Here is a 15900-nt window from a genome sequence, read left to right as displayed (position 1 = left end):
CAAGAAATTTTATACTGACAAAATATTAATGATTTTTACAATGTATGTCCAACACACAAGTTACCATATCACTTACACATTCTGTTCTACTGATAAATGATTTTACACTATATTCCATATGTCCAAAATACAAGTTATCATATCACTTGTACACTCTGTTCTACTGAAATGCTCTCTTGCATACAAGTGCTTCGCACCTCAATGATTTTGAACAAACAAATATCGTTTGATTCTATTGCAGCTCCATCACTCCCACATTATATCAGGAAGTTTCCATCTAATAAAAACCATGTCACTGTCATAATTCTTGCTAGGTTCTATCTAGCTGAGTCACGTATAGCTGAAACGAGAAAAAGAAATCATAAGAGTCTGAATCTTGCTTAATAGGCTAAACTAAAGTGTTGTCCCAGATTAGCCTGTGCAGTCCATACAGGCAAATCAAGGACAACACTTTCCGCCTTAACTTCATTTTTGTTTCGAAAAGACTTCCTTTAAACTGAATATTTCGTTAAAGCAGAAAGTGTCGTCCCTGATTAGCCTGCGCGAACTTCACAGTCAAATCTGGGATCAAATTTTACAGACATGCACAGATATGTTGATATACTGGTGCTGAAAATAAAAGTACCAGTAATGGTACTATATTAGGCTATTGTAGTTATAAAGTATTATTCATCTCAAAAATATAATTATCTGGTTTTAGTTATCACATCAATAGAAAATTCCATTATGGTTGAATCAAATAATAAATAATATAACACAATTTTTTCAATTCAACAGCTCCAGACCAAAAGGAATCCGTAAGTAAAAACAGAAGAGACATAGGAAAGAAGAAAAGAGGAAAAGTGTCCTAATGGTTTTACTTGTGGTATAGAAAAATCCAAAATAGTTCAAAATATCAAGATTTTGTACATACAAAACTTTTTTTCAGGTATTTCTACAAATAAATTTGAAAACATATAACTTCCAAAGGGGCCATACAGACAGAACTATTTCAAAAGGTGTAAGATACATTACCAGAGGCATTAAACGGCAAAAATACGGTAATTTACCATGTATTAAGCGCAACCATGTATAAGAAGCACCCGATTATTTAAATGCCAAACATGATGTCTATTACACATATTTAGGCTAGCACAATGAAGTTTTTGTAAATAAGCACTCAGAATAGCATTGTATCAATGTATAGTGCGCATCAACTTTTTCAATTGAAATTTGGGGTTGTAAAACTGCGTTTTATACATGGTCAAGTATGGTACTCATAATCAATACTCACCATCTAAAATTTCCTGTTTCATTTGATTGATCTCTTTCCTCATCTCTGCGAGAATTTCTTGTTTGAGTGTCTCAAGTTCACTGCTGGAGATTGCACTGGGCTCATCTGAAGTCTTGTTTGGCGGCATTGCTCCATCTACCTGGCTCCCTTTCAATGAATCAGTTCTCCTGAAAAATACGCAGATATTACAATAGAACACTAAGAACAACACTTCACTGTCACATGTGAGCTGCCGTTTGGGAAAACAGGCTTTATGCATGGTTCTACCAGATGAGCTTGTTTAGTCAACACAGGCTAATCAGAGATGACACAGCTTTATGGAATTTTTCATTGAAAGGTAGTCTTCTCTTAACGAAAATCCTGACTGGGGTGAAAGTGTCTTCCCTCATTAGCCTGTGCAGACTACACTGGGAATCTGGGACGACACTGGCATGACACCCTGCTTTCCCAAGTCTCAAATACTGAAATACCTGGAACAGAACAAATACTTTACTCTCACGTTTAATTAAGTTACTAATAATAAGTGAATTTTTATTACACAAGGGTATGTTAACTGCTAAGACATCCATTAAACTATGCTGGTTTAGTACATTTTTAAAAATATATTACAGCTACATATATATTTGACAAACGGTTTTTGTTGGCATGGAGATATATATTACGGTAATAGAAAGAGTATTGAAATTAACACATAGTTCAGAAGTGTTATATATCTGTACATTTGCAGCCAAGAGTCAAAAGTAAAACAAACAAAAAACCTTACAAGGTTTATAATTGTGAGCATCAGCAACTTAATGTCCCAACTGAACAGAAGTTTTTATAGTTTAATACAGTTACCATCTGTAAACAAGAGGCCCATGAGGGCCTGAATCGCTCTACTGCTATAAAAACTGTGCAAGTTTGGAAAGAATAAGATGGAAACTGTGTACTTAATCGCGCAAACAAGGAGAATTTTCTCAAATTCAAGGGGAGATTATTGTGTACTTATTTCTCCGATACTGCTCATATTCAATAGGGTTCAAGTCCTCATTGATACAAAGATACTGTGCAAATTTGGAAATAATTTAATCAAAATTTTCTCATATTCAAGGGGAAGTAATTCTAGACTTATTGCTTTGATATTGCTCTTTTTAAACAAGGGCTGTTTGTAAAACATGCCCCATATGGGCTGTCAATTGTAGTGGCAGCATTGTGTGAATACGTTTTTTGTCACTGTGACCTTGACTTTTGACCTAGTGACCTGAAAATCAATAGGGGTCATCTGCCAGTCATGATCAATGTACCTATAAAGTTTCATGATCCTAGGCCTTATTATTATTGAGTTATCATCCGGAAACCATTTTACTGTTTTGAGTCACTGTGACCTTGACCTTTGACCTGAAAATTAGTAGGGGTCATATGCCAGTCATGATCAATGTACCTATGAAGTTTCATGATCCTAGGCCTAAGCATTGTTGAGTTATCATCTGGAAACCATTTTACTATTGCAAGTCACTGTGACCTTGACCTTTGACCCAGTGACCTGAAAATCAATAGGGTTTGAGTCCTCATTAATATAAAGACACTGAACAAGTTTGAAAAGAATCGGATGAAAACTGTGGACTTTATCGGATAAACAAGAAAAAGTAACCATTTTACTATTTCGAGTCACTGTGACCTTGATCTTTGACCTAGTGACCTGAAAATCAATAGGGGTCATCAGCCAGTCATGATCAATGTACCTATGAAGTTTCATGATGCTAGGCCTAAGCATTCTTGAGTAAACATCTGGAAACCATTTTACTATTTCGAGTCACTGTGACCTTGACCTTTGACCCAGTGACCTGAAAATCAATAGGGTTCAAGTCCTCATTAAAAAAAAGACACTGAACAAGTTTGAAAAGAATCAGATGAAAACTGTGGACTTTATGGGATAAACAAGAAAAAGTAACCATTTTACTATTTCGAGTCACTGTGACCTTGACCTTTGACCTAGTGACCTGAAAATGAAAAGGGGTCATCAGCCAGTCATGATCAATGTACCTATGAAGTTTAATGATCCTAGGCCTAAGCATTCTTGAGTTATCATCCGGAAACCATTTTACTATTTCTAGTCACTGTGACCTTGACCTTTGACCCAGTGACCTGAAAATCAATAGGGTTCGAGTCCTCATTAATATAAAGACACTGAACAAGTTTGAAAAGAATCGGATGAAAACTGTGGACTTTATCGGATAAACAAGAAAAGTCTAACACACACAGACAGACAGACACCATGCCATCCCATAAGCTCTTCTGCCTTTGGCAGTAGAGCTAAAAACATATATTGAAATGTGTACACTGTAGTTAGTTGGCTTAAACAACCAGATTTCAACAGAACTCTTTCTAAAAGAAAGCTTATTTTTATCTAATCTAATCAATACAGAAACTTGCTTCCTTTTCAAAGATTACACTGTTTGTATACTTGGATGAATTTAGAACTGAACTACAGAAACATTAACTGTTAATTCATATTAATATTACATAGGGGGGGGGTCTGCACATGACTGGTAGAGTCATATTAAATCTCCTCCAGTAGAACTATGGCATTGTTCCACATTTAATGCAGCAATATTGTGTGTACACTATATTTTGCAATATGTTATATACCAATATATCATAGCTATGTGCAATAAATGAAATTGGCTGGATTTCAAGGTAGCTTGCAATGATGCTTAATATCGAAATGTTAATTAAGAAAATGTTAAGTTTGTAATATCAGATTTTACTGCTTTGAAAACAAGGGCTGTTTGTAAAACATGCATGCCTCCCATATGGGCTCTCCGTTGTAGTGACAGCCATTGTGTGAATATGTTTTTTGTCACTGTGACCTTGACCTTTGACCTAGTGACCTGAAAATCAATAGGGGTCATCTGCCAGCCATGATCAATGTACCTATGAAGTTTCATGATCCTAGCCATAAGCGTTCTTTAGTTATCATCTGGAAACCATTTTACTATTTCGGGTCACCGTGACCTTGGCCTTTGACCTAGTGACCTGAAAATCGCTAGGGGTCATCTGCGAGTCATGATCAATCTACCTATCAAGTTTCATGATCCTAGAAATAAGCGTTCTTCAGTTATCATCCGGAAACCATTTTACTATTTCGGGTCACCGTGAACTTGACCTTTGACCTAGTGACCTCAAATCCATAGAGGTCATCTGCGAGTCATGATCAATGTACCTATAAAGTTTCATGATCCTAGGCATAAGAGTTCTTGAGTTATCTTCCGGAAACCATTTTACTATTTAGGGTCACCATGACCTTGACCTTTGACCTAGTGACCTCAAAATCTATAGGGGTCATCTGTGAGTCATGATCAATGTACCTATGAAGTTTCATGATCGTAGCCATTAGCGTTCTTTAGTTATTATCCGGAAACCATTGTACTATTTCAGGTCACCATGACCTTGACCATTGACCTAGTGACCTGATAGTCAATAGGGGTCATCTGCCAGCCATTATCAATCTACCTACGAAGTTTCATGATCCTAGGCATAAGTGTTCTTGAGTTATCATCCGGAAACCATTTTACTATTTCGGGTCGCTGTGACCTTGACCTTTGACCTAGTGACCTGAAAATCAATAAGGGTCATCTGCGAGTCATGATCAATCTACCTATTAAGTTTTATGATCCTAGGCCTAAGCGTTCTTGAGTTATCGTCCGGAAACCACCTGGTGGACCGACCGACTGACAGACCGACCGACAGACCGACATGTGCAAAGCAATATACCCCCTCTTCTTCGAAGGGGGGCATAAAAAGACAACAAAACACACAAAAGTAGCACTAGGTCAATCAAGTAATATTTTAAGCCTCTCTCTGGGAAGATGGGGCTTAATTCATGGGCTTAATGTGTTGTCATAGATTAGGCTAATCAGGAACAACACTTTCAGCTTTAATGGTATTTTGTGCTCAAATGAAGTCTCTTCTTAGCAATAATCCAGCTTAGGCTAATCTGGGACAACATTTTACCCAAACACATTAAGCCCTATTTTCCCAAAGCGATGCTAATTTAAAAGGCTCCTTTAAGAAAAACAAAAAAACAAGCACACAGATTAAATTTAACACCTTGAAACACAAGTATACCTGACGAATGCTGGAGACCCGGGTCCTCTATCAAAGAAAATAATAACAAACATAACAATTATCATGCAAAACTCAAGGACTATCAACCATAACCTGCAATATGTTGTTGTAGTTTTTGTGTACGAGCTCTTTCTTATCAACTACTCTCATTGTGTTTCTTTTTTGACAGAAGGTCATTAAGTTTCACAAATTCCAGTTTTGCAGATTTTAGAAATTACCGTACAGGTTTGCACTTTCAACTCTTAGTCGCTTATTGTCACATTTTAGAAACTGCAAATATTACAAACACCTTAACACATACAATGTAGATTATTGCCTAACTCACCAGTCCAGGACATAGAACACATACTGCAAGCATAGCTTCAGAGTATTTAATTGCATATTAGGTAAATCGTATTATGTTCACTACAGGAAATTCAGCCTTGTTTCTTCCAAGTTTAATATAGCCTATAATTTTCTTTCCACATTATCTTTACCCTTGTATCTCCATTAAATTAGACTTTTCTTTGAAAGCATATACCTCCTATCCAAATACTGAGTTTTAACAACCTAGCTTAAGTTTTGAATTGAGGCAGGTACCAGCTTGTTCAGACAGATTTGAAATTATTTCTATAATCATAGCAACCACAAGTTGTATCTGACAAAAAAAACTGGAATAATATGCATATTTTCCATATTGCCCTCTATCCACATGCTATGTTTAACCCTTAATCACTTAGATACATATTTTGACCGTATGACCTTTTTAGCCTGTATGGACTACACAGGCTAATCTGTTACTATATTTTAGAGCTCCACCCCCTTAATTTGTCACTATATACTTTTTCTTAAGAATAAAGGCTTGATGGATAATTTAAACAAGTGAAATCGACTGTGCACTGGCGGTCTAGTAGGCATTAAGCCGACTAGAGGTGTGGGGCGTGGGCCCCAACAGTTTTACTGACTAACGCATGTGTAGTCCCTTAGAAAGTTTCATTTAATTAAAGACCTTTCTTACTATATTTAAGTTTTAAAGGCTTTATGTCCAATTCAAAGACACTTATGAGCAGCAAACAGTATAAAACCTGAACAGACTCCAAGTTACTGGTAGGCTGTCCTGGTTTTATGCTGTTTGCACATAGCCACTTTGCTTTTGATTGAGAAAGGGTTAAGCTTCAGCACTTGTTGAGTAATCACAGGGTCCAGATTGACAAACAGTTGAAAACCTATAGTCGCCTCAAGTGAAACCGGAATAGGACTAACATCGGTCCAAAAAATGCTTTTATTGGCATCTTGCTCAATAAATAATATTAAATTCTAATTTGTTAATGATTCTTTATATGCAGGTTTATTGTACATCATTAAATTTTGTTTTTTACAAAGGCATTTTATATGTACAATGTGTACAATTCCTTGGGAAAAAGAAAAAATATATAATTAACATATATGTTACATGCTTATTAAAAGCAGAAGCATTCCAACCAAACGCAAACATAACATAGAAGATAAACAAGGGGGCCATGATGGCCTTTAAGCGCTCAAATGATATGCTGATACACCAGTTGTTAAAGACTTGATATAGTTTTTGACCCCACTAGACCCATACTTAAACAAGGACTTGATATTGTTAACATTAATATTCTGACCATGCTTCATCAAGATTATGTAATATATATGGCTTATTGAGTGGTAATATGAGTTTTTAAAGATTTTACAGTCTGATATAATTTTTGGACACATAATCCAGATTTGTAGTTTGCCTAAATATTGTCAAGATAAACATTCTGACCAAGTTTCATCGAGGTTGAGTCATTTATGTAGCCTTGAGAGTTGTAACAAGTGGTAATGAGCTAAATGTTGACACTGCAAGATGCACCACGACTGATGCGAGAAAGCATGCTACCCGGTATTAATTAACCCTTTACCACTTAGATACGTATTTTAACGCATTTTTAGTCCCTTAGAAAGTAACATTAAATAAAAGGCCTTTCTTTTTAGAATTAAGTTTTAAAGGTTTCAGTTCCAACCCTAAGATACTGATGAGCAGCAAACAGCATAAAACCTGAACAGACTGCGAGTTACTCGCAGGCTGTTCTCGTTTTACGCTGTTTGCACATAGCCATTTTCACTTCGCTTCTAAGTGGGAAAGAGTTAAAATGCAGAGTTCAACAGTTGCCACTAAAAGCATACACCATGCACTTATATTGTAATTATAAAGCTGAGCAGTTCAACTTTGATTTTCACTTACTTGATTCGAGCAGGAAGTGTACTTTTGTAATAATTATAGTCAAAATGTAAAAAGAGAACAGAATGTTTGCCAAATGTTCAAGTAAAAGAGTTAAGCTTCTCATACTTATTCAATAAGAATTAATTAATGTAAAAGCATGTCATTTGTTTATTATTATTTATAATTAAGTTGAAGGATACATATGAACCACGCTGTGGGAAAACCAGGTTTGTGCGTAAAGAGTCATCACAGCACAGGCTAATTCTGAATTGTACTTTCCACTTGGACTGAAATTTCATTTAGAAGAGTCTTATTAATAAAAAAATTCCATAAAAGCAGAAAGTGTCATCCATCATTAGACTGCGATACCGCAGGTTCAAGCATTAAACCCCATTTTCCCAGAGCAAGGTTCATACATAGTGTTTACATGTTCATAGACGGATCTGAGCAGATCTCCACTGCTCATACATAGTGTTTACATGTTCATAGACGCATCTGAGAAGATCTCCACTTAAGCTCTTAAGGTAACAACACTTACATCAACATAACCTTATTCAAAATGACAGAGAAGCAAAGGAAAATAAACATTATAATAAAACAACTAATTATTAATGTCAAAAACATGACGTGTTAACTGCCTACTGTTTAAGATATTTCAATATTTTTATGGATTTAAATTGCATTACGCTTTTTGAATATGGTAAAAACAAACAAAACATCAAAGTACCAATAAATATTAAACCAAAAAAGCATCCAACATTAAAAGTTTGTTACTAGAGACAGATGAGAGGTTTACATTTGAAACTTACCCAAACTTGTTAACGGCACTGGCAAATAATTAGGAAGTATTATTACATATTTATGCTTTTTAATTTACTTTTTTGTTATTAGTAACTGCATGTACATTTGATTAATAATGAATACACAATTGAGTTTGATGGCAGTCATTATCATGATGAACATTATTCTTTCTAAAAAAACACATATTGAAGGCCATACATTATGCAAAAGAAACTTGTGTCAGCAGTAATGTCTTCAAAAAGATCCAGAATAAAATCTTTACACAAACTTAAGTTATATTTTCATGCTTATTATATATGATCCTATTTCTGTATAAAACATCAAAACATGAATTTCAATCATGTCAAAAACGAATGAATGGAAGTAAAACATTATTCTGAGCAAAACAAAATGTTTTCATACAAAATAAGATTTATAATACAGCTACGGAACATTCTGCACATACAAGCTTTGTATCTTTTGAGATCTGTGTATACAAGGTTTTGTGTGCTTTTGAGATCTGTGCATACACGTTTTTGTGCCTTTAAGATCTTTATAAAAACAGTTGAGTAAGCCTTTGATATCTGCAAGAACAAGGTTCATATCTTATATCTGTTGGTATGTGCATGAACACAGTTTTGTGTACCTCTGATATCTGAATGTACCTGGTTGTGTGTGCCTTTGAGATCTGAATGTACCCAGCTGTGTGTGCCTTTGAGATCTGAATGTGCCCAGTTGTGTGTGCCTTTGAGATCTGAATGTGCCCTGTTGTGTGTGCCTTTGAGATCTGAATGTGTCCTGTTGTGTGTGCCTTTGAGATCTGAATGTGCCCTGTTGTGAGTGCCTTTGAGATCTGAATGTACCTGGTTGTGTGTGCCTTCAAGATCTGAATGTACCTGGTTGTGTGTACCTTTGAGATCTGAATGTGCCCTGTTGTGTGTGCCTTTGAGATCTAAATGTACCCTACTGTGTGTGCCTTTGAGATCTGAATGTACCTGGTTGTGTGTGCCTTTGAGATCTGAATGTATCCAATTGTGTGTGCCTTCAAGATCTGAATGTGCCCTGTTGTGTGTGCCTTTGATATCTGAATGTGCCCAGTTGTGTGTGCCTTCAAGATCTGAATGTGCACGGTTGTGTGTGCCTTTGAGATCTGAATGTGCCCTGTCGTGTGTGCCTTTGAGATCTGAATGTGCTTGGTTGTTTGTGCCTTTGAGATCTGAATGTGTACGGTTGTGTGTGCCTTTGAGATATGAATATGTTCGGTTGTGTGTGCCTTTGAGATCTGAATGTGCACGGTTGTGTGTGCCTTTGAGAGCTCAATGTGCCCTGTTGTGTGTGCCTTTGAGATCTGAATGTGCCCTGTTGTGTGTGCCTTTGAGAACTGAATGTGCCCTGTTATGTGTGCCTTTGAGATCTAAATGTGCCCTGTTGTGTGTGCCTTTGAGATCTGAATGTGCCCTGTTGTGTGTGCCATTAAGATCTGAATGTGCCCTGTTATGTGTGCCTTTGAGATCTGAATGTGCCCTGTTGTGAGTGCCTTTGAGATCTGAATGTGCCCTGTTGTGTGTGCCTTTGAGATCTGAATGTGCCCTGTTGTGTGGGCCTTTGAGATCTGAATGTGCCCAGTTGTGTGTGCCTTTAAGACCTGAATGTACCCTGTTGTGTGTGCCTTTGAGATCTGAATGTGCCCTGTTGTGTGTGCCTTTGAGATCTGAATGTGCCCTGTTGTGTGTGCCTTTGAGATCTGAATGTGCCCAGATGTAATTGCCTTTGGATCTGAATGTACCTGGTTGTGTGTGCCTTCGAGATTTGAATGTGCACGGTTGTGTGTGCCTTCAAGATCTGAATGTTCCCTGTTGTGTGTGCCTTTGCAATCTGAATGTACCTGGTTGAGTGTGCCTTCGAGATCTGAATGTACCCGGATGTGTGTGCCTTTGAGATCTGAATGTACCCTGTTGTGTGTGCCTTGAGATCTGAATGTGTCCTTTGTTGTGCCTTGAATATGCAATGAATTGCCTTTCGGATGTGTGTGCCTTTGAGATCTGAATTGGTGTGTGCCTTTGAGATCTGAATGTGGTTGTGTGTGCCTCTTGAGAATCTGTGCCTTTGATCTGAATGTGTGCCTGAATCTGAATGCCCTGTTTCCATCCACTTTGAGATCTGTGCCCTTTGAGATCTTATGTGTGCCTTTGAGATCTAAATGTGCCCCTGTTGGTGCATGCCTTTGAGATCTGAATGTACCTGGTTGTGTGTGCCTTTGAGATCTGAATGTTGTGTGTGCCTTTGAGATCTGAATGTTGTTGTGTGTGCCTTTGAGATCTGAATGTGTGCTTTGAGATCTGTCCTGTTGTGTGTGCCTTTGAGATCTGAATGCCTTTGAGATCTGAATGTGCCCTGTTGTGAGTGCCTTTGAGATCTGAATGTGCCCTGTTGTGTGTGCCTTTGAGATCTGAATGTGCCCTGTTGTGTGTGCCTTTGAGATCTGAATGTGCCCAGTTGTGTGTGCCTTTGAGATCTGAATGTACTTTGAGATCTGAATGTGCCCTGTTGTGTGTGCCTTTGAGATCTGAAAGTTGTGTGCCCTGAATGTGTTGTGTGTGCCTTTGAGATCTGAATGTGCATGTGCCTTTGAGATCTGAATGTTGTTGTGTGCCTTTGAGATCTGAAATGTGCCTTTGAGAGAATGTAATGTGCCTTTGAGATCTGAATGTACCTGAATGGTTGTGTGTGCCTTCGAGATCTGAATGAATGTGCCTTGAGACTGAATGTGCCCTGTTGTGTGTGCCTTTGAGATCAATGATGCCTTTGAGATCTGAATGTGCCCTGTTGTGTGTGCCTTTGAGATCTGAATGTACCTGTGCCTTTGAGATCTGAATGTGCCCTGTGTGTGCCTTTGAGATCTGAATGTATGTGCCTTTGAGATCTGAATGTGTGTGCCTTTGAGATCTGAATGTGCCCAGATGTGTGTGCCCTGAATGTACCCTGTTGTGTGTGCCTTTGAGATCTGAATGTGCCCTGTTGTGTGTGCCTTTGAGATCTGAATGTGCCCTGTTGTGTGTGCCTTTGAGATCTGAATGTGCCCAGATGTAATTGCCTTTGGATCTGAATGTACCTGGTTGTGTGTGCCTTCGAGATTTGAATGTGCACGGTTGTGTGTGCCTTCAAGATCTGAATGTTCCCTGTTGTGTGTGCCTTTGCAATCTGAATGTACCTGGTTGAGTGTGCCTTCGAGATCTGAATGTACCCGGATGTGTGTGCCTTTGAGATCTGAATGTACCCTGTTGTGTGTGCCTTTGAGATCTGAATGTGTCCTGTTGTGTGTGCCTTTGAGATCTGAATGTGCATGTTTTTGTGTGCCTTTGAGATCTGAATGTACCCGGATGTGTGTGCCTTTGAGATCTGAATGTACCTGGATGTGTGTGCCTTTGAGATCTGAATGTGCAAGTTTTTTTGTACCTTTGCTATCTGTATGTTTATGTTTTCTTTGCCTTTGAGATCTGAATGTACCCTGTTGTGTGTGTCTTTGAGATCTGTATGTGCCCTGTTGTGTGTGCCTTTGAGATCTGAATGTAATGTTTTTGTGTGCCTTTGAGATCTGAATGTACGCAGATGTGTGTGCCTTTGAGATCTGAATGTACCCGGATGTGTGTGCCTTTGAGATCTGAATGTGCAAGGTTTTTTTGTACCTTTGCTATCTGTATGTTTATGTTTTCTGTGCCTTTGAAATCTGAATGTACTGGGTTGTGTGTGGCTTTTAGATCTGAATGATGTAGACAGTTTGGTTTGCCTTTGAGATCTGAATATACAAGGTTAAGTATGCCTTTAACATATGCACATACAAGGTGTTTTTTATGAGGCTTAATGAGTGCCAGCCTTGACCTTGATGTTCTTATGCTCCACAAGAAAAATATTATGTTTAAAACATATGCATATATTTAATACCTCAAAATTCGTTGCTTTTATATATGCAAATTAAATATGCACAATGCAACAAACAGATAACTAAATGCTAGTTTACGTTGAAGCCATTTGGGGCAATTGAAACACTTTAAGCAAACAGAAAAGACATTCATACAGGTATAAGAATACAACAAAACACAAAAGTTTCATATATATATATATATATATACAAAGAATAACTGAAGCCAACCATAACTAGCATACAGCACAGACAGATGCATCTCAATCATTGTTCTTTGTGCAGGGAAAATGTATTCAACTAATAAAACAAAGCATATTTTAAACAAGAAACCGTCGGAGACGGGTGATGCTCCTCAAAGTTTTTTTTGGTCACAATATTGCACTATATATTCAGATAAAAGGAAACGTCTTGAGGGCACAGTAGTTGGGGGGGACAAAAATGTTTTTATAGAAAATTTCAAAAGGCCATAACTCTGTGAAAAATCATCCGACCAGAACCCGCTGATAATATGCACATCTCCTCTTGGTAATGAAGCTTCCCATAAAGTTTCATTGAATTCCGGTCATTAGTTGCTGAGAAATAGCCCGGACAAGAATTGCACTATATGTACAGTTAATGGAAAATTTCAAAGGGCCATAACTCTGTGAAAACTCATCCGACCAGAACCCGCTGATAATATGCACATTTCCTCTTGGTATAGAGCTTCTCATAAAGTTTCATTGAATTCCGGTCATTAGTTGCTGAGAAATAGCCCGGACAAACACACGGACGGACAGAGGAAGCGGCGACTATATGCTCCCCCAAAAAGAGCATAAATTAAATGTACTGACACAAGATAAAATACTAAAGTGCTTAAAGTTCACTGTTTTTTAAATGATTGTTTTCTCGGAAAACTGAGCTGAATGTAGGTGCGTAAAGTGACATCCCAGATTAGCATGTGCAGACTGCATGGGCTGATCAGGATTGATGCTATCTGCTTATATGTATTCATTTGTTAAAAGAAAGTCTTCTCTAAAAGAAAATCCAGTTTAGGTGGAGTCGTGCGTCATGCACGGGCTAATCTGGTATGACTTATTCTGATGCATTAATCCCAGTTTTTCCAGAACTAGACTCGAATGCAAGTGAGCCTATACCTTTGTGAACATGTCAACCATGTGTTAGAGGCTGTTCTTGGACATAATGAATGTTCATGTATTTAAATAATGCCAATGTGCTGGATTGCATTTTTGCAACAACTGGTAAATCACTGTAACAAACTATGCACTGATTTATTGGATGATTATTGCTATGTCATTCTGGATAGTCTATTTGCCATTAACAGGAATACCTGCCTCTGCATATTAACACATATTGCCATCAAAATAAATAAGGCCAACACAAACAATTGTTATGTATCTTCAGAGCCTAACATTATTGTCCTTTTTTATCACTTGTTTTTTCAAGACCAAAGCAATGTAAATATTTAATGACTGCGCCATAAATTTCATGGAAGTTTTTGTGGTAGATGAGTCTAAAAGAGAGACAATTTCAAACTGTTTTATGTCAACATTTTAGATTCTTTTACCCATGTTAAAACAAAAACATCAATTTTAGTTAACTATGTTGGGTAATTTGGGTCATCAGAAACAGGGTCATCAGAAACATAACTATTGATTTTAGGCCTCACAAACAATGGCTTTTTTTAACTATGTTTTTTTACATTACCTTCTAGGAAAGACAGGTGAGGGCATGCCATTGGCTTTGTTCCCATTGGTTGCAGGCTTATCAAATGCTGCGTGCCCAGAGACTCTTTCTTGGGGCGGTGAGGGGCTCACCGTGCGGATGGGTGGGGGAGCACTGGGGGCTTCTTGAGGCTGGAAATAAATGTGGCATCAATTCAACGATAAATGCAAGTTTGAATGTGTAGTGTTTAGAAAGACACAAGAAGGCCACAACTGTGTTCACAGATATGCAGATGAAGGCCACAACTGTGTTCACAGATGTACAGACCGCCAGACGGATAGTGCTAAATGATTATTCCAAGTAAAGTATGAGCTAGTGGTTAATGGAGCTGTGTTTTGGGAAAACAGGGCTTAGTGGATGTAAATGTCAACCCAGATTAGCATATGTAGCCCCCCACACACTGATCAGTAACGACACTTTCTACCTTAATGGCATACTTTATTTCAAGGGAGTCTCTTTTTAGCCAAACCCAGTCAAGGGGATTAGTGTCGTCAAGGACAACACATTAAACACATGCATTTAGCACCTTTTTCCAAAATAAAGGCTTAAAACTAAAAGCGAAAGAAAAATGCAGCAATACAATTGTACAATACATGAAAATGGATACATACATTTTCATTTCATCACACCATCTTCGTCATTAGATCAAGGGATTATTCAAAGTTTGAGGTTTACTAGATGCATGTAAACAATAAATGTGAACATTGAGGTAAGATTGAAATTCAATCACGTGTTGCAGTGGTTATGATAAGTAATGTACAGATACAGTTACATTGATAGCCTTTATAAATGAGCATAACTTCAGCAATTTTCAATGAAGAATGATTCAAATTACACACGCACGACTTCATAAAGAACAAAAGAAGTAAGTATAGTACTTAGCAAGACAAAATCGTGTTTGTGGATGTACAGACAAACAGATTACCTGAAGGACAGTGGATGTACAGACATACAGATGACCTGAAGGACAGTGGATGTACAGACATACAGATTACCTGAAGGACAGTGGATGTACAGACATACAGATTACCTGAAGGACAGTGGATGTACAGACATACAGATGACCTGAAGGACAGTGGATGTACAGACATACAGATTACCTGAAGGACAGTGGATGTACAGACATACAGATGACCTGAAGAACAGTGGACGTACAGACATACAGATTACCTAAGGACAGTGGATGTACAGACATACAGATTACCTGAAGGACAGTGGATTTACAGACATACAGATTACCTGAAGGACAGTGGATGTACAGACATACAGATTACCTGAAGGACAGTGGATGTACAGACATACAGATTACCTGAAGGACAGTGGATGTACAGACATACAGATTACCTGAAGGACAGTGGATGTACAGACATACAGATTACCTGAAGGACAGTGGATGTACAGACATACAGATTACCTGAAGGACAGTGGATGTACAGACATACAGATTACCTCAAGGACATTGGATGTACAGACATACAGATTACCTGAAGGACAGTGGATGTACAGACATACAGATTACCTCAAGGACAGTGTTAAATCAGTTTTTCCCAGAAAAGTCTTTGCAAGTGAATAATTAATCTGCGTTCTGGAAAAACTGGGCGTGATGCATGTTTTTTTTTTGCTTTTATGGAATTTACGTTTTACCCTTTGGATATGTATTTTGATGCATTTGTTGTTACTTAGAAAGTCAAATTTAATTAAAGACTTCTTACTATATTAAGTTTCAAAGTCTTCATATCCAACCCTTAGATACTGATGAGCAGAAAACGGCAAAAAAGCTGAACTGACTGCGAAATACCCGCAGGCTGTTCTGGTTTTATGCTAGTTGCAAAAGCCATTTTCACTTTGCTTCTGATGGGGAAAGGGTTAAAGGAAATCTAAGCCCAAATA

The 15900-nt window shown here is 37.7% G+C and overlaps 1 protein-coding gene and 1 long non-coding RNA gene across 9 annotated transcripts in view; one reads left to right on the top strand and one right to left on the bottom strand.

Annotated features, from left to right (window-relative positions):
- Nucleotides 1-217: 217 nt before the first annotated feature.
- LOC127873330 (vasodilator-stimulated phosphoprotein-like) overlaps nucleotides 218-15900 on the bottom strand; it is a 56679-nt gene continuing 40996 nt past the window's right edge. For 3 of the 8 annotated variants that reach the window (XM_052417174.1, XM_052417172.1, XM_052417166.1), the window contains exons 8-13: nucleotides 13993-14141; nucleotides 8396-8413; nucleotides 7608-7628; nucleotides 5381-5407; nucleotides 1274-1440; nucleotides 218-340 (exon numbers count right to left, since the gene is read on the bottom strand). In XM_052417174.1, coding sequence (XP_052273134.1) covers nucleotides 318-340; nucleotides 1274-1440; nucleotides 5381-5407; nucleotides 7608-7628; nucleotides 8396-8413; nucleotides 13993-14141 — 405 coding nt within the window. In that variant the 3' untranslated portion in view covers nucleotides 218-317. The remainder of the gene's footprint in view (nucleotides 341-1273; nucleotides 1441-5380; nucleotides 5408-7607; nucleotides 7629-8395; nucleotides 8414-13992; nucleotides 14142-15900) is intronic. The other 5 variants (XM_052417168.1, XM_052417167.1, XM_052417171.1 and 2 more) reach the window with 5 other exon arrangements.
- LOC127873335 (uncharacterized) lies at nucleotides 14135-15726 on the top strand. Its single transcript, XR_008046109.1, has 2 exons — nucleotides 14135-14310; nucleotides 14923-15726. It is a non-coding gene; the product is annotated as an uncharacterized LOC127873335 (long non-coding RNA).

The sequence above is a fragment of the Dreissena polymorpha genome, chromosome 3, assembly GCF_020536995.1.
Source record: "Dreissena polymorpha isolate Duluth1 chromosome 3, UMN_Dpol_1.0, whole genome shotgun sequence".
NCBI classification, from domain to species: domain Eukaryota; kingdom Metazoa; phylum Mollusca; class Bivalvia; order Myida; family Dreissenidae; genus Dreissena; species Dreissena polymorpha.
Note: the sequence above shows the minus strand (reverse complement) of the source record. Positions and strands in the feature narration are given on the sequence as shown.